We start from the raw sequence: 20242 nt of genomic DNA on the forward strand, positions 1-20242 counted from the left end.
AACCCAAACACTCTTGTTTTTTCAGTAAGTGAACTGATTAAAGTTCTTTTAAAAACTAAACAAAATGAAAAGAAAAAAACAAAACAAAACTCTGAATATTTGTTGTATTTAAAATACAACTAAAATATAACACATACATTATTAACTATATTAATATGGGACATCTGAGTTTAGGTATAAACACAGGTATCTATCATAGCCATGAAGAAAAATGAGAACAATATGTCTGGACAATATCCTACATACATCAAATAATTAAAGGATTCTATTTTTATAAGAAAATGTGGTATTTTTATTTAGAATTAAATTTAAACAGTAAAACATTTTTATTCTTCTTGACTATTTCTCAGCTAACCTGTATGATTCGCCGATGGTCAGAAGGGACAAATAATAAAATAAGTGATAAAAAATATGATATACAGTTAGTTAGAGACAAACTTTGGTTTCATTATGCAAAATCTGACCACACATACAAGAAATTTTATAGTTTCTAAACACAGCCTGAAAATAAAAGTATAATGGTTAAGACTTTTTATAAATTTCTGACTACCCACCATACATGTTTAACCATATTACATATTTCTTGGATGTAGTCATACCACTACCTTTTTGCTGGTTTTCTTTCATCAATACCTGGCAACCCAGAGCAATCAATATTTCTGGTGTAACTTTTTTCAAGATAAATAACTAATTTCTAGACATTAAACAAACATGCATTGAGAATACCTACTAATACACTAAGCATACTCACTCTCTGTTTCCTGTTTGACAGCACTTTCTTTTCGAGGCAGTGTAGCTGTGATGGATTAGGTTGCAAGCATCAAAGACAAAGACAAGTTAATAAACTGCAATTTGCACAAACCATGCACAAGAGGAAGTTAAAGCTCTAGTTTAAAAGACACATGCAAAGAACCATGAGCATCAAGTAACGAGAGATGCAACGTATGTTTAGTTGGTCAGCTACTGCTTGAGAAATTACATGAGAGAAAAAACTTTACTAGTCTTTTAATGTACTATTTTATGCAAATATTCAGGTAAAAATATCTACATTTGTAAACCTCCCCCATACTTTTAAATGATGTTTTTAAGTCTCCTAAGCTGATGTACTTAAAGACTATACTTGCAACATCTGATTTCTGAAGAAAACAGAGTTCAAGTAAATAATTTAATACAGTGAAAATTAAGTAGAATGAAGTTGCATGTTTATACATTAAATGCATTAACAATCCTGTATTCACTGAAAGCTCTTGGAAGGAATCTCCACTGTACTAAATAATTTTATACTCCCTCTGATAAAAAAATTGAGTGAGGTTTTAAAACGATTTTAGAACAATAAACTAAACTATTTAGTAACTTAACTGGCTCTGTGATCACTGAGAATAAAACATAGGTATCAAAATACTAATTATTGGGAAATGGGTAGGTAGAAGGGTAAAGCTGAGGGAACAGGTCTAATGTGGGAATTGGAGTTCTTTAAGGGTTGTCTGGTATTTCCTTTACCTAAAACCTCTCTTTAGTATTTGTTAGATAAATTGTAGAGATCGTCTTGTGAAACATTCTAAACCCAAATGAGAAGCTAATTTGAAAGGCAAAGAAAGAAATTACAGAGTAAAACAGAAAATTAATGAATATAACTCTAGATATATTTAAGAAATAGAAAACAATATGTCAACTCCTGCCAAACAGGGATAGTGATAGCTGCTATTGCTAGGCAAAAGCTCGAGTATAAAGTACTAATTTGCCACACCAAAAACATGTAAATCTTCCCAGCCTTGTCTGCCTGAAGTTTAAAGAATATGAAATGATAAGGCTGGACATTACAGCGACCAGTAGGGAGGGATGAGCTGGAGCTACTAGCTGATCAATCTGAACAGTACCTTCTGGTGGCCTTAAGGTATCACTCTACTAAGTTCACCAGTTTCAGAGCAAAGCCTAATGCTGCACATATTTTTCTTTTTTTAAAGTAGTTAATAAATCCTACTAGTGCCCTATTTGGGCTCATAAAAAAGTCTATTATTATTTATCAGCAAGAAGTAACAATATTCTGGTAAACTTTTAAATATCCTTAAACAATTCCTGCTAGAGTATAAGCATCAAGAGGGTAGGGTCTTTGCTCATTGCTGCATTCTCAGTACTGAGCAGTGCTTATCATATAATTAATAAACATTTACTGAATGAATCTTCCAGTCAGGACTGAATTTAGTCTTGTGTTCAAGACTCCCTTTGGAGTCAACAAGATTTCTTAATTTAGTGGAGAAACACTGAAAAAAATGTTTTTGGCATAACATTTTTTAAGTTTTGGATTACTAAAGATAAGGAAGTTATTATGTAAATGGGCGCAACTAATATATGTGTGTCTTATCTTAGTAGTAGATAGAAAAAAATGAGCAATTTAAAAAATTATTACTAAATATCCTTTGCCTGTTTTTTCATTAAGTACATCTGAGGAATACAAAAGAAAAACAAAACACCAAAGTATCAATCTTGGGGGGACAATTCCACACCTCTGAGGATCTCAGGGTAAACCCTCTGATCTAAAAAAGGCAAAGACTTATAAAAACCTTACCACAAAGAACAAGTACTTTACTGGCATTTTAACATTATTTTAAATTATCTGAACTAAGTAGATGTTAAAGACTTGAGCAAAGAGTGGTTCAAAAAGAGAGAATTCCCCTGAATCTCTATGACTGTATTTTGGCTACACAATTTCCATTTGTAAAATACATTCAATCTGACTTTCTATTCTTATTAGTAACTACCTTGCAGCATTTTCAGAGCAAGGAAAAAATAAAACAAATTTAAATTTTATTCATAATTACTTAATTTTGACCCATTGAAAAGTTATCTTCCCCAAATTTTAGGTTTCTTTTTTAATTGTAATTACTATTAAGAACTAATTTAAACGTAATTTGAATCCTTGAAGAGGTATCTTTAAAAAGTTTACATTCTACCTATTTAGAACTTCTGAAGTCATTTGTATTTAACTTGAAATTTATTTTTAAATGTTGACCAACAAATTACATTTTCAAAGATGAACAAAATAGTTTTTATCCTCTGAATTCTGTTTATTATTCAGTTTTTCTTTTCTTGTAACTGATAACATCAAAGTAATAGAAACTATAATTTTTGGGTTACTCTCCTATTCCTTATTACTTAATAGATGCATACGAGAGATGTAATTTTAACACTGTTTTAAAAGTATCTTCTAAACTTGTCTTAATTAAAATGTTTTTAACAAGATAATTTAAGAACTTCAAGGGATAAGAAAAAAATCAAGGTTTTAGGTTAATGCAATAATACCATTAAGATACTATTGTACTTGATTTAAATTATATTTCAATTATGTCATTTATCTCAATGAGAATCTTAGGCTTGATAAATTAATATTATGATAGTGGCATTAATAACCTCCCAAGGATGTAGTTTTGGAAAGATTTCCCTTTTACCGCAGTAACAAGTGATGACAAATATACTAAATGAAAACATTAAACATGTAACTGTATTAATATGTTGTTTACTAAAAAGAAAAATCGATTTAACATATCCATGGTGAAACATTAACAAGGATATAAACACACTGTTTAAGAACAATTAACCTTTAGGATGAGTTAGCATTTCTGTTTCCAAAAGCCTATTGTCCCAATATTTTTATCAGTATCTTTATCAAAGTGTAATACACAGATTCAAACCATTTAAAAAATCTGAACTAGTATCACCAATATATTAGTGTTGTATTAAAAAAAAAAACAACCACAAACCAGTGAATCACAAAATAATTACCCACTACTAAAGATAGTCTTCTTTGTCCTAAAGAAAAGAGTGGAAAGATGAGCTATCAATTTCAATCAGGGCACAGGCTCCTTTCAACAAGCAAATGCTAAACTCATGGTTCTAAAGGGGAACTATGCAGACACAGAGGACACACTGTAGCCATTTAAGGCCAGGTTTTGACTCCAATTGGCACAGAACTCCATCCAAAAAGAAGTCCAGAGATGGGTACATGCAAGAGCAGAATGTGGCCTCGGCAAATCATTTCCTTGCAACTTGATACTTTCACTGGTTATCCTTTTAAATCAAGTTTTTTGTTTATTTAGCATATTTAGAAGCAACAAAAAAACCTCGTTTCAAAAATAACTCTTTGGAAAAATAAAGTATAATTACAGGAGAAATTTTGGTGACATTTTTATAGCCCCTTTGCAGGGGAGAAAACACTTAGAAACTTTCTTTTTGATTCACAATAGCCAGTGAGAAGTAAGAAGCCAGGAATTACTTTCATTCCCTGTGGAGTGCAATGATTTAAGAGATCACAGACTTGCCTCCAACTGTTATAAAAGGTCTTTTAGGAAATCAGAAACTGAACTCCAACCTGTGTCTCTTAATCTAGTACTTTGTCTACCAGACTGCACTTCATTTTCTGGTCAACTGCTTCTTCTATGACTATATACAGTTGTCCCCGTTATCTGTGCAGGGTTGGTTCCAGCACCTGTCGTGGATATCAAAATCCATGGATGCTCAAGTCCCATAGTTGGTCCTCCATATTTATGGGTTCCGCATCTATGGATATGAGGGTGCACTGTACTTTTATTAGACGTGGCATGTATATACAATTGCTGTCAAATTCACATACTGCAGAATTTTAATTAGTAAAAATAAGTATTCAGAGACATACTTGTTCCATGAAAAACCTATAAACCAAACCAATGGATTAGATTTCTTCTTTTACTAATTCTATTGTATCTCCTTCCACCTTGCCTAAAAAGTCTTAAAATTATTTGTCACAAATAATTTTTAATAGAATAGAAAACAAGGGGACTGAGATGCCTAAGCTTACCAAACTTCTTGCTTTCTTTAGTTGTGCCAGTCATCTTGATCTTTGCAACTTCAAAGAAATCTTTAATTTCTCTCTCATAGAGTCGTGATAAATAATCCATGTAATTCTTAAAAGTGAAAATAACACATACTCATTAATAAAACAAATATAACAATTTCCATTCTCAATCCCCCCATATCCTTTGTGCTTGTTTTGAATTTCGTGGTCTTAAAATATTTGATGCATTTCACAGGACACAAGGAGGCTATTTTTCATCTTTTAAAAAAACTGAACTGGCATCATGATATTAACAATTTATAAAAATATGAAATTGAATAATCACACTCACATTTTCACTTTTATACATTCAGTTCAGTTCAGTTGCTCAGTTATGTCCAATTTTGAAACCCCATGGACTGCAACACACCAGGCTTCCCTGTCCATCACCAACTCCCAAAGCCCGCTCAAACTCATGTCCATCGAGTCAGTGATGCCATCCAACCATCTCATCCTCTGTCGCCCCCTTCTTCTCCTGCCTTCAATCTTTCTCAGCGTCAGGTTCTTTTCCAATGAGTCACTGCTTCGCATCAGGTGGCCAAAGTATTGGAGTTTCAGCTTTAACATCAGTCCGTCCAATGAATATTCAGGACTGATTCGCTTTAGGATGGACTGGTTGGATCTCCTTGCAGTCCAAGGGACTCTCAAGAGTCTTCTCCAACACCACAGTTCAAAAGCATCAATTCTTTGGTGCTCAGCTTTCTTTATAGTCCAACTCTCACATCCATACATGACTACTGGAAACACCATAGCTTTGACTAGACGGACCTTTGTTGGCAAAGTAATGTCTCAGTTTTGTAATATGCTATCTAGGTTGGTCATAGCTTTTCTCCTAAGGAACAAGCATCTTTTAATTTCATGGCGGCAATCACCATCTGCAGTGATTTTGGAGCCCAAAAAAATAAAGTCTCTCACTGTTTCCATTGCCTCCCCATCTATTTGCCATGAAGTGATGGGACTGGATGCCATGATCTTAGTTTTCTGAATGTTGAGTTTTAAGCCAACTTCTTCACTCTCCTCTTTCATTTTCATCAAGAGGTTCTTTAGTTCTTCTTTGTTTTCTGCCATAAGGGTGGTGTCATCTGCATATCTGAGGTTATTGATATTTCTCCCGACAATCTTGATTCCAGCTTGTGCTTCATCCAGCCCGGCATATCACATGATATACTCTGCATATAAGTTAAATAAGCAAGCTGACAATATACAGCCTTGACATACTCCTTTCCCGATTTGGAACCAGTCTGTTGTTCCATGTCCAGTTCTAACTGTTGCTTCTTGACCTGCATACAGATTTCTCAGGAGGCAAATAAGGTGGTCTGCTATTCCTATCTCTTGAAGAATTTTCCAGTTTGTGGTGATCCACAGAGTCAAATGCTTTGGCATAGTCAATAAAGCAGCAGTAGATGTTTTTCTGGAACTCTCTTGCTTTTTCAGTGATCCAATGGTAATTTACACATTACCTTTCATGTATTTTAAATATAGCTGCATTCATACTATATAGGGTGTTTGGGTCAGCACAATCATGCTTTTCCAGTGTCATACCCTAATGACTGCACAGTATTACACTCTGTTGATATTCACAATTTAGGAAACCAACCTCCTAACACAGACTACTTAAGTGGTTTTGATGTTTTGCTGTAATAGACAATGTTACAATAAGCTTTTCATCTCTAATGAACTGCTTCCTTGGAATAATTTCCTAAGGGTAAAATTACAGTGCCAAAGAGTAAGGGAATCTTTTAACTCTTTCTCCATATTGTCATGTTATTTTAAAAATTATTATACAAATAGACAGTATCAATGACAATGAAGCAGTACACTGAGTTTTACCATACCTTGCCAGCATAGGGTATTAAATTATCACCAAATAGGTTACTTTCCTAAGAATTTAATTACTACACCTTACAGTTTTCATAATCAAATAATTTATTTTTAAAAAACAAAATTTATTCTAGTTCAAATGAAAACATCTATTATTTAACATGCAAACTCATTCCCTCATCATATATGCTTCAGTTCAGTTCAGTTGCTCAGTCGTGTCCGACTCTTCGCAACCCCCTGAATCGCAGCACACCAGGCCTCCCTGTCCATCACCAACTCCCGGAGTTTACCCAAACCTATGTCCATCGAGTCAGTGATGCCATCCAGCCATCTCATCCTCTGTCGTCCCCTTCTCCTCCTGCCCCCAATCCTTCCCAGCATTAGGGTCTTTTCCAATGAGTCAACACTTTGCATCAGGTGGCCAAATATTGGAGTTTCAGCTTCAACATCAGACCTTCCAATGAACACCCAGGACTGATCTCCTTTAGGATGGACTGGATCTTCTTGCAGTCCAAGGGACTCTCAAGAGTCTTCTCCAACACCACAGTTCAAAAGCATCAATTCTGCAGCGCTCAGCTTTCTTCACCGTCCAACTCTCACATCCATACATGACCACTGGAAAAACCATAGCCTCGACTAGACGGACTTTTGTTGGCAAAGTAATGTCTCTGCTTTTAAATATGCTATCTAGATTGGTCATAATCTTCCTTCCAAGGAGTAAGCGTCTTTTAATTTCATGGCTGCAATCACCATCAGCAGTGATTCTGGAGCCCACAAAAATAAAGTCTGACACTGTTTCCATTGTTTCCCCATCTATTTCCCATGAAGTGATGGGACCAGATGCCATGATCTTAGTTTTCTGAACGTTGAGCTTTAAGCCAACTTTTTCACTCTCTTCTTTCACTTTCATCAAGAGGCTCTTTAGTTCTTCTTCACTTTCTGCCATAAGGGTGGTATCATCTGCATATCTGAGGTTATTGGTATTTCTCCTGGCAATCTTGATTCCAGCTTGTGTTTCTTCCAGCCCAGCGTTTCTCATGATGTACTCTGCATACAAGTTAAATTAGCAGGGTGACAATATTCAGCCTTGACATACTCCTTTTCCTATTTGGAACCAGTCTGTTGTTCCATGTCCAGAAATATTTTATACCCTTACGAAAGATTCAACAGTGGGGGACCATGTATTTTTTCAAATTGTATGTTAAATACCTTATGTAGAGTTTCACGAAATTTAAATAAATCCACAGCAGAAAAACTCCTATGCCTAGTTATTCTTTTAAATTTATCATGGAATCTATACTTCAGTTTCAAACACATCCAGTTTTAGAACAGTTTACTTTGCTTTAAATATCAGATGTAACTTTCAAAGGTATATCATCATTGATTTTTTTAAGATATTTTATAAATACATAAAATATATATTAGATACTATATATAATATATATATTTAGATATTTTATAGATAGATATGTCCTTATAAAAAATTTTTGGCTGAAACATAATATAGAGCCTGCTTTTTCCAATTTGTATGCCACACACATTTCCCATAGATTCTCCGTAAGGAAAGTAAAATAGGAAATTTTTTCCTGCGATCTTTGTGTGTAACTTTAAAAGCAAATCTAAAGTTAAATAGACCCTAAAATTATTCCTATTTCATTTGAGTTATTTCACTTTTTCAGCATCTCATTCTTTGAATTTTAAATTCTCACAAAAGGACTGATCACTGGAAATCAATGTAAATGACTGACCAACCTATAATTCATAAAATCTTCATTAGATTTCTACTCAACTCACTCAATATAACAGACTGCATTCCAATACCCAAACTAAGTGCACACTACTACCCAAGCAATTTAAACAGTCTCAAAACAGCTATTTTGAAAACAGTGATTTGAGCAGACTACCGAAAATCATCTTTTTCAATACAATTCAAATGACTGAATACCTTCCCCCAGGTTCTCAACAGAACTCACGGGTAGGAAAGGCCACACACAGGTGTGACTCTCAGTTCATTCACTTACTGAATTCAGAAAGATGTTTCTCATTGTAAGTATTTTTCTTAGCATTTAACTTAAAATCCAACTATCTTTGAGTTTAAATACTGTTAGGCAGTATTTCCAACTTTATTTTGTGCTCACTGTAGAGTCTTAACAGATAACACCATGTTTTATTTTCTATGTTTACAAACATAGGACTGAGGCTGAGAGACGATGTCTGAGCAGTCTTCAAGACTGTCGGCCTCACGGGGCTATTAGGAGAAGAAAGATTGTTCCTACCTAAACATGGATGGACCATCTCCCTGATCAACCACTCTACATGCATAACTCAGAGCCCCAGCTAGGGAGAAGGGATTCTGGGCAGCCGAGCTCATTACACATCCAGCGTACCTCTGTTTTCCTTAGGCTCTAATTACAAATACCCCAAATTAGGGGTTTGCTTAGATTCAGCCATAAGTAGAGTTGGGGCAGGGCCTAGTTATTCTTATCCCTCAAGAAATGAAGACAGCTTTTCCTGGTCCTGCCAAAAAGTGTGAGCTGGGTACAACTAACCAAGTACAAATGTGAGTGCTAAGTCACTTCAATTGGGTTCAACTCTTTGCAACACTATGGACTATAGCCCACCAGGCTCCTCTGTCCATGGAATTCTCCAGGCAAGAATACTGGAGTGAGCTGAAACTTCCTTCTCCAGAGGACCTTCCTGAACCAGGGGCTGTACCTGAATCTCCTATGTCTCCTGCATTGGCAGGCGGGTTCTTTACCACTAGCACACACTACCTGGGAAGTATGAAGTACAAATAGTATCTGGATTTAATTATTATTTCTTACCAAAGAAACACTGATTTGTCAGGTTCCTTTTTTCATTCCTTTCTTTCCATTTCCTTTCATTCCTTTCTTTGTCATAATAAAATTCCTATTTTTGAAAACACTTGAGCAACCAAATTAGATTATCAGGCATAAAACTGCATTGTCTGTCACAAGTTCAAACACAAGATAAAGTAAAATTCCTTGGAAATAAGATAATTTCATTTAAAAAAGCACATCAATATTGTCAATTGAAAATATACTGTGAGCAGAGAATGATTCCATAATTCAGTGCTAGATTGGCTACTGTCTTGCTTCTTCACTTTAAATTACATTCATGAATGTTACATATATACAAAGATAGGGCAATACTCACAGAGAAAACAATCAGGCAAAAAGCTTATTGATTATTTTACTCATTTGAATATTCACTAGGGGATAAAGCACTTGTTGGCACAAAACTCTTAAGATGTAACAATATTTAATTATTCAAAATACAGTATTAATCCTCTTAAAACTTCAGAAGGCGAAGATTCCACTCAAGCAAATATTCTTCTGTAAGCTATCTCCAAATCAGAATTCTGCTGACTCAAAACATATCAGAATACAACACAACAGTAGAGTACTGAACCCATGGGTTCCTGCTACAAAGGCCATTTATTAAATGAGTAAGCCCATCAACACCCCTCCCTCATCTCTGGAAGTAAACACCAAATTCTTAACGATGGTGCACAGTCCCTTCGAGATCTGCCCTGCCCCACCTCACCTCACCTCACTTCTCACGCCCGCCCTTCTCATCCTGAACCTAGCTCACTGTGCTCCCACCACAACGGCCTCCTGGCTGCTCCTCCAGCGCTCTAGGTTGCTCTTGCCTTGGGGCACTTGTGCTGTGCTGGGAAAGCTTTCCTCAGAAATCCCCACTGCTCACCCCTGCTTATCTTTAAAATTTGTGCTCAAATGTTGCCTTCTCTGACCATCCTTTTTGAAACTGCAACCTCTCTGATGTCCTAGCATTCCCTGCTTTATTTTCTCTAGAGCTCTCAGCAGTACCTTCCAGCAGACTACGAAATTGACTTTTGTGTTGGTCCTTCTCCACTGGAGTATGTACTCTGAACAGGCAAGCGTTCGCCTATTTCCTTCAGTGCTGTTATCTTTAGTGCATACAACAGTGTTAGCACACACTAGATGCTCAAATCATTTGCTAAGTGAATGTATGAATGACTCTTATCTTGTCCAACTGTGGACATCTGTGTGTATGTGTGTGCTCATTCATTCAGTCATGTCCACCTCTTTGTGACCCCATGGACTATGGCCACCAGGCTCTTCTGTCCATGGGATTCTCCAGGCAAGAATACTGGAGCCAGTTGCCATTTCCTTCTCCAGGGGATCTTCCCAGCCCAGGGATCAAACCTGCATCTCCTACATTGACAGGTGGATTTTTTTACCATTGCGCCACCTGGGAAACCCAAGTGGTATTTATCACCATTCTAACCTCTATGTCTCACAAGTTTGGCACCATCCTGTCCCTTGTTTTTGGATTCTCTCTTGTGATTTATAATCTCTATTCCTACTATCATCCTCCTTGTTCAAGATTTCATTTCAGTTCATTATTATATTAGGTTCTTAATTAGTTTTCCCTATCAAGTCTTTTCCTATGTGTGAAGAATGCTGTTAGGACTCACAGCTCAGATTTTTTAACCTAACTTCTTACTCTTCTAGAATATGGAATTTCAGCTTCAGTCAGGCTGGCCTTCTTAAAGTCTCGGTAAAAGGGTCAAGTCCAATGTCTTCTGTGAAGTTTTCTCCTGTGGCTTCAGGTCATGAATTTCCCTTCTCTAACCTGCTATACATTTCAACTCATTTCCAATTTAGCACTTAACTTTGGCCGGCTGTTTTAAGCATAATTGCTCTTCCCGGGCAGACCTGATGCTCTCTGGAAGTAGCAGGATATGTGGGAGCCACTTCTTACTCTTACATATGGATTACAGTGAGTACAAAAGAGGCACACAGTGAAAATCTGGTGACTGACAAAGAGATGTACCATAACATGATAATCCAATTTTTCAGCCAGTGTGTCCCACAATCAGGAATAGAAATACCCATGTTTCTGTGTGCCTGGAATAGCAGAATGTTTGTTTAATAAAGAGGCACACTGCATGTGCTTAAAAGAACAGGTTACAGATTCTTAGAAAGCAAATGCCTCACTGAAAATATCTTCATACTCTCTAGTTTTTACATTGCACATAAAGAAACTCAGGAAATGATTATTTAACTAAACTGAATGATGCTTCAAACTGCAGTACGGCCTAATACTATACTGAAGTTCAAAATTTAGCTATTCTCCATCCAAGTAAATAAAATGAAATGTTCTCCCTAGCTAATGAGCACTCAGAAATTCAACTACGTGCTGCTTTTCTAAGAATATACAATAGTGTTTCAAATGTCACTTGCAGAACTGAACACATGACCTCTCAATTCTAAAAGATAATGCTCTATACTCAGTAACTGACGTCAAATCCATACCTTTGTTAGTCCCTCATATTTTCGATAATCGGTACTCTTTAGCCACTCCATCAGCTTGGCATATCGGAGTAAGTCTCTATGAAATGGATGATGATTAGGTAAAGTCAGTTCAACAGAGTGCTGAGCAAGAGTTGAACTCTGATCATGACCCTAGAGTGAATAAATAAGTAGATAAATATCACTGACAGTATAAAGAAACATTTTTGTAACTAAATATCCTTAATAATGATCAAGCATGGCCAAGCAAAAACAACATAGAAATGTAAGAACTGAGTACTTACTTTTTTTTTTATCATCCTGTGTATACAAACTGAACACCACCACCATAAAATAGTCATAAACACACAAGAGTGACTCTCTGATAAATCGACTCATTTTATCTTTTAAAGTAGTTGAGAATGAATGTTTTAATCAAGTTTACCTCTCCCATATCATTTTACAATTTACTAAGCAAATAAATATCATGATATTAACTGTTACTAAGAAACACACACCAAACAGGGGAAGTCATTCAAAACAAATTGTCTACATCTATAATATTTCCATTAGAGTCTGCAACATTTAAAACAGCAGATGAAAATACACAGGATACAGAATTTCAGAACTAGGAAGGACTACAGATGACTATTTCCTGGGCTTTCCAGGATAGCGCTCAGTGCTCAGTTGCTGGGTCATGTCCTATTCTTTGCAAACCCTATAGACTGTCTGTAGCCTGCCAGACTCCTCTGTCCATGGGATTTCCCAGCAAGAGTACTGGTATAGGTTGCCATTTCCTCCTCCAGGGGATCTTCCCCACCCAGGGACTGAACCTATGTCTTCTGCACTGAAGGCGGATTCTTTACCACTGAGCCACCTGGGAAACCTTTCTAATAATATTGTAATTTTAATTTTTCCATTAATTTGCTAAACAAGCAACTGTATGATTTTGTTTTTAATCCTTGACATGACCTATATAAATTAGTAAATTTTCAAACAGCCTGAGACAGACGATGCATCCTGACTTTTGTTTTAGAGTATATGAATCCCAGTAGATCAGTTGATCCAATAGAACAAACTGAAATTCAAAGGGTTAAGTGATTTACACAGGTCACACAGGAGGAAGGCTAAAATCTGAACCTTAGTCATGTGAATCTCACTTCTGTTTTCTTTTAAAAACATGCCAAACAAAATCATTTTAACCAGACTCAAAAATTGCTGAAGGTCAATACAAACATTACATTTCAGAAATGTTTTCTAGTGGCCACATCAGAAGGATGACTGAGATTCCACTGAATCACAGATATTAGATACTGTACACAGATAGAAATTAGTTTTAAGTCTGATAATGTCTCCAAATTGTGTCTTAATTAAGTTACACTGACTAAAAGGAAGGAGTATTTGACAAACTTGTTATTGCTGATAAATGTTTTTCAAACATTCTGCCTTATTAATAATAACATTAGTTATATTTCCACTATCCCAATCTTCCTCTTTAATTTTTTCAATGATTCAAGACTCAAAATCATGGTTTATGTGCTTCTATAGCGGTTTACTCAGATCACTTCATGTTAAGTTATATTATTTAATTTAATGTCAGGAAAGCTCTTCAATTAAAAACCTTCATCTCTCCTGCAAAATGGAAGAATCAACATTTATAGAGAATTTAACAGTTTACAAAGCTCTTTTACATACATTACTATTCAAAGCTTTCTACTGCAAGTAGCATTTTCAGATCACCATCATCTGAAAATTCACTGATATAAAGAACATTACCTTCAGATTATTAAGATATATTAAATATTGTTAGTGTTAACAGAAAGATTTTAGAGAAACTGGTTCCAAAATATATATAGGAAGGAGGAAAAACAAATACTTAAATTGTTTAATTCAATCAATAACATAGATAACTATCATATCTAGAACTCAATTGTGCTAAGAATTTTACTCTTTATATACTTTAAAAATTAAGACATTGCTTAAAGTTTCTTATTATAGATAAATAAATTAGTAATGATAACAGAAAACCTTTTGAAAAGGACTGGCCATTCTAGATGTCATTAAGAACACTGTGATTCATGAGAAGAGGTCAAAATATCAACATTAACAGGAGTTTTGGAAGAAGGTTCTATTCCAACCCTCATGAATGACTTTGAGGGGTTTAAGACTTCAGTACAGGAAGTAACTATAGATGCGGGAGAATTAGAAGTGGAGTCTAAAGATGTGACTGAACTGTTATAATCTCATTTAACAGATTTTTAATGGATGAGAAGTTGCTTCTTACAGATGAAAAAGGAAACTGGTCTCTTGAAACAGAATCTACTCCTGGTGAAGATGCTGTGAAGGCTACTGAAATGACAACAAAGGATTTAGACTATAATTAATACATAAACTAGGTTGATAAAGCAAGTGGAAGGATTTGAGAAGACTAACTCCAATTCTGAAAGAAGTTCTACTGTGGGTAAAATGCTATCAAACAGCATTGCATGCTACAGAGAAATTGTCTGAGAAAGGAAAAGTTGATCATTACAGCAAACTTCACTGTTGTCTTATTTAAAAAAATTGCCATAGCCACCCCAATCTTCAGCAATCACTGCCTTGGTCCCCCAGCACCATCAACATTGAGGAAAGACCCTCCACCAGCAAAAAGATTATGATTCTGATGGTAGGCTCAGATGGTGGTTAGCAATTTTCAGTAATAAAGTATTTTTAAAATAAGTGTGTACATTCTTTTGTTAGACATAATGCTATTGCACACAATAGGCTACAATATTGTGTAAACAACTTCTCTATGCACTGGGAAACCAAAAAATTTGTGTGACTTGTTCTACTGACACATTCACTTTATCGTGGTGTCTCCAAGGTATCCCGTATACACTGCTGTAGAGTTTTAAGTACATTACTTTTAACACATCCTCACAAGCGTCTTGAGGGTAGGAGTCATTTCTTATTCTTACATATGGAGAACAGTGAGTACTGTCACACAATGTGACACACAAATCAGATATACAATCAAAATTTGATGACTGACAAACACATGTAACACAATGCGGTAATCACATCTTCCCAGATAGTGTGTCCCACAACCAGGAATAGAAATACCCTTATTTCCCAACTCTTTGCTAGGTGACACGAAGTATTAAATTTAAAACACAGAAAATCTCTTTTCTGTACTTAGGACATCATCTTTCATCTTCTTCAGCACATTTCAGGTTGTTGCAACATTCTGGTTTTTAACATGCATTACTCACATGTAACAACGCATATTAGATTTTCAGAACTGGGAAGCATTCATTTTAAACGGAGCTATTAGTTTATAAGGCAAGGAAGCAAAATCACAAATAATAGCATGTTATAACAAACAATTAAGGGTGGAGAAAGGATTATTATTTACTGACTGGTATTTTCAGTACCATCTACAAATGTGGACTACCTCCCTGCCAACAGGATTATTTTAAAAAACTAGGGAATAGTGTAGAAATAGATATTATTGAAACAATAGTGTAAGAAAAATGTGCATTAGTATTTCCTATGTGATTCCTAGGTTCACTTTTTTCCTGATGCTTTTTAAGTCAAGTGGAATGTTAGAAGAGTCTGCCTCTGTTTCCCCCTTGCGCGCCTAGTTAGCTGGTCTTCCTTTACGTTCTCACGGTACCACCATAACATATACCCTCCCTCAGTCTGTTTGTCTCCCTTCTCTAGACTGTGAGCAACTAGAGGAAAGAATCAGCCTCTCATCTATTCCAATGAAATGTCTAGAACGCATCTTTAGTCACTTGGCAAATGACTTCCAAATAAAGGAATGAGTGAGTGAATGAAAGAACGACAAAAAGAAAGGCAAGCAGAATGAGGTTAAACGCCTTTTGGATCTAAATAAACTTTCTGTTATGGGACATTAAAAAAACTGCTACAAATATGGTTAACAGGTAGCTTAAATCAGTAAATTATAACTATAAAGACTCTGCTGCTATTAAGCTTAGTAAACTTTACAGGAAAAAAAAAAAAGAATCAGAGAAGCTGGAGCCAAAGTTGATGTACTCACAGGCACCGAAAGAAAGTAGGACCTGTTATAGAGTTGAAGGAGGGCCTGAGTAAACTAATCAGAAATAAAATATAGTAAATACAATTGTTTCAGAATACTACAAAGTGAAAACAAAATAAGAACCTAGAATTTCAGACAGCATTTCCTGATGAACAAAATTTCACTCAACTTTTTTTTTGGCCCCAAATCCCTATTAAAGAGATGATAAATGCACAAAATCTAATTTATTACAACTAATTTATTCAATAAATATTAAGTCTAATTTATTATTTATTAAATAAAACACTTTCTATTCAAATCCCTCTAAGGTATACTTAATAGTATAACCTTTATATCATTGCCACAACCTTAATTATAACACCGTTTCCACATAAAAATAGACAAAGGTTTTATATAAGATTAAATCAACTAGAATTTACAATTGAGTTAGTCATTTTTCTCATATTTATAAGTACATGGAGCCAATGAAACACTTAAAACATGGAATCAAGTCCCAGTTCTCACTTGAAAATACTGAAAAATAAAACAGGCCAAACATTAAACACGTAACAAGTTTGGACTTATTTTATAAATAAGATTGTCTAAATGGAGTATATGTAATATGTAAGCATAATTATTTAAAACTTAGGGAATTTTAGCTAAAAGGAACTGTCTTCATAGGAGACCACTGAGGCCCCAAATACATCTATGAGCAAATACACACATATCTAAAAATATTAAAATCAAATAAATATATAAAAGAACATACTGTGCTCCCAATTAAATACATTAAAATTTTTTTCTGCGACAATTTCATTTCAAGCTACAGGAACATGACAGTATTATAATAAAATAAAATTACCTGTTGAACAAAAACATTGTTGAGGTGACTGGCCAGTCTCCGGGCAAAATTCTCTCGCAAATCACTGAAACGCTGCTGCTGCTGTTCAACTGCCAAAAGCATGTCATGGCCTGAAATTGCAACAACTTATTTAATGGGTTAAAGAGCTCCTGGATGTCTAATGAGTACATTTATTAACAGAAGCCATATTTCAGTTTTGAATAACTCAAAGTTTTACTGGTTTATTCACGTGTTTATAAAAGAAAGGTAAGGGGGAAAAAACAGTATAACTCAGCGATCCTCACACTGTAGTCTTGCCTCAGCATCACCTGGGAACAGTCAGAAACATGGATTCTAAGGCTTCAGACCAGACCTACTGATTCTGTGGTGGCACCTGGCAATTTGTGTTTTAAAAAGCCCTCTAGGTGATCCTGATGCAAGTTCAAGTTTTGGAACCGCTGGTCTAGCAAAGCCTTATGGCATCTACTTTGTGCTAGGTCCTGTGAATAGCACTGAAGAAAAATTCTAGTGTTAACTTAAGAGTCACTGATGGTCAATCAGAAGGTACTGAAATGAGAAAGTTCTTCGTGCCAGTATAAATTATGTTTGATAGTAAGTGAAACGTGTTTCAATAGCTAATAATCTAACCCTAAACCACTTGCCTCATGGACTTCTTGTCAAAAGCTTTACACTAAGTCAGAAGCTTAGTCCCAGGTTCTTGGGCAGATCTTATGGTCATACCTGGTCGAAGAGCCACATTCATGCACTGCAGCAGGGCATCTGCGGCGTTGGTGCAGGCCTCAATGCCCCTGGAAGAAGAAAGATCTCCTTCCTGAAGTGCCTTTATATGACCTTTGGCCAGGTCCATGTGGTTCTGGAATGTAAATAAACACACCATTTGTCTGTGTACTCTTAGGAAATTTATAGGTAAGATGCTACTCAATCCTATTACTAGGTCTTTGAAACTTCAGTATTTTTAAATCTTGCTCTCCTAAGGAAATTAGAAAATATCTACAAATGGGCTTTAGAGATCATTAGTTTTTGTTGTTGTTGTTGTTAGTAGTTTAGAATCATGCTTACCACAAGGAACTCTATCTCAGATAGGAGTTTTACATTATTAGTGTTACTAAGATGAATTAGGTGGTTGCTTTCAGAGATCTGATCCATTTGTTCTTTTACACTTTGGAGCATTTCCTCATAACTGCTCAGTTTCAATTCAATCTGATCCACCTCCTTGAGAGCCTCATCTAGTAACTTCATTAGGATGTTGACTTGCTTTTCAGAGGCCATGATTGACTGGATGTTGGCCTACAAAGTTAAAAAGAGAAGTAATACTTCATATTCTTCAAATGAAATATCCATAAATCTCTTTGACAGCAGAGTGACTTAGCAGCAGCAGCAGCAACAAAGGTTGACATACACTTCTATACATCCACTTTAATTTGCTACTTTGTGTTTACATTCCACTTTTTTACATATTATTTCAAGGAAGCACACTTTCCCTTATACTGAGGTTAGGGACCAGACCTCAATACTGCATATTTAAGGTATGCCCCATGATGTATCATCAGTAATGGTATACTCTCATTTCTGTAAACTAAGTGGCATTAGGTTATACCATCTCTGACACTTCTTCCAGCTCTATCAACTATAAACATTTTCTATAATCTGCAAAATTTACGTAAAACCCTGAACAAAAGCATAATAATCATCTATGTTAATACCTTAATTAAGAGGGTAGCAGTAGCATGCCAGTCTTTAATGGATACATGGAACTAATTTATAACTGTAGCATGATTTGTACTAATAGGATGTGGAAGAGCCTATTGCCATAAGATAGCTCCTTCTACAGTATTCTTTCTTTTCTCTTTCATTTGCAACTACTTTTTTCTCCCCGACAAAGTAGCAACAAACCACCAACCCCTTATTAATATTTTCTAAAGATTCTGACTATTGATTCTGAATTCCCTGAAATATGGAAGCTTTCAAATCCAAAATTAAACTGCAAAGTAATATGATGACTTGGAACACAGACACAACATTAACTAGAAAATACAAACCACAAAGCCACATTAAGAAAGCAGATAACATGATACGAGGAAAAAATTTGAATAAAGAATTAAAATAATAACATTGTATGGGTTATGCTAAAATTTCACATGTTATTTTATACACTATTCATAATAACTCACTCGTAGGTACAGCACAACTGAAAAGGCAGCAGAGCTCAGACCCACTGACATCTTAAGCAGCAGAGCTGGGACTTGAACTGATCCAGGACAATTTTCACTTCAACATCTTGAAGTCTCTTCTATGCTTTACTTCCAGGGAGTTTTACAAATTTGTAAGCTTGGACAATTGGTGTAATCTCTGGACCTCAGTTCAACCTTACAACTTCTGTACCTTTCATGTATAAAATGCCAACACTCTTTTAAGTCTTTACAACATTCCTTATTCTCTGAGAGTTTTTCTTAAGTGCATACTTTGCCTAACAAAACAACACCCCCTCCACAAAACATTCTCATTTTAGATTTTTCTCACAAGAGAGGTGCTACTTGTAGGTTTTTACTTCCTAAAGATGTACATTTAGATACAAGCTCAGATATGTGCATGCAAATGAATAGAATCTATTCCAAAGAAGTTCAGAGGAGTCAAACATCCTCTTGCCCTGGCTCTCCTGTTTTCACTACACTATTTTGCTCTCTTTGGGTAAAGGATTCACTTCTTTCAGCTCACTCTCTCTCCTTCTAACTTGTACCTTCTTTTTTTTCCCCCCAAACACAAAAATGTTATTCTCTTGCCCTGAACTATTCTGAAGTGTTTCAGAGGCTGGGGGAATCAACCCCCAGGGTGGTTGCAGGTTGGCTACTTTCTACTTCCAACACTTCATATCAAGAACCTCCCCAAATCCAGAACCTCAGCCAACTGCCTTCACTGGCCTAATAGGAATGGTTCTGTCTTTGGAACAAGAATAGTCAAAGACGGAGGGAGGACAGCTGGTAATGCACTTCTAGGGAAAGACAGCAATAATCACACTATCCAGGCTTAAGTGCAGAGGCAGTAGAATATGAACATCACCAGTCTCCTCAGTTTACCACACATTACTAGTCACATGTTACAAGAAAGGCTTACCCCATCTAGCACCTGCAGCTCTCTGGACAACCTTTCTGCAAAGGCCTCGGCATTGGAAATTGCATATTCACAGCCTTCCATCATTATCTCAATATCCTGCTCTTCTCTTGCATTTAACTCTTGGTATTCATCCACTGCCTCTTCATCACCTCCTGTCACACTCTGATTTTCTCCACTTGGAACAGATTCTTAAAAGAGGGTAAAAATTGAAAATAAAGTAGTAAAAAACTAGGAAGGACAACAGCACTGTACTTATAGGT

At 35.7% G+C, this 20242-nt stretch overlaps 1 protein-coding gene across 13 annotated transcripts in view; it reads right to left on the reverse strand.

The window, feature by feature from the left end:
- EXOC1 (exocyst complex component 1) overlaps positions 1-20242 on the reverse strand; it is a 61190-nt gene that overhangs the window by 18079 nt on the left and 22869 nt on the right. For 4 of the 13 annotated variants that reach the window (XM_081589160.1, XM_081589105.1, XM_081589093.1 and 1 more), the window contains 7 exons: positions 19983-20170; positions 17931-18158; positions 17592-17724; positions 16872-16981; positions 12013-12162; positions 4832-4937; positions 752-796 (listed from right to left, as the gene is read on the reverse strand). In XM_081589160.1, coding sequence (XP_081445286.1) covers positions 752-796; positions 4832-4937; positions 12013-12162; positions 16872-16981; positions 17592-17724; positions 17931-18158; positions 19983-20066 — 856 coding nt within the window. In that variant the 5' untranslated portion in view covers positions 20067-20170. Of the gene's footprint in view, positions 1-751; positions 797-3780; positions 3808-4831; positions 4938-12012; positions 12163-16030; positions 16085-16871; positions 16982-17591; positions 17725-17930; positions 18159-19982; positions 20171-20242 lie in introns of all 13 variants that reach the window. The other 9 variants (XM_081589068.1, XM_081589057.1, XM_081589077.1 and 6 more) reach the window with 4 other exon arrangements.

The sequence above is a fragment of the Giraffa tippelskirchi genome, chromosome 1 (genome assembly GCF_054371585.1).
Source record: "Giraffa tippelskirchi isolate mGirTip1 chromosome 1, T2T-mGirTip1v1.2.pri, whole genome shotgun sequence".
Lineage (NCBI taxonomy): Eukaryota > Metazoa > Chordata > Mammalia > Artiodactyla > Giraffidae > Giraffa > Giraffa tippelskirchi.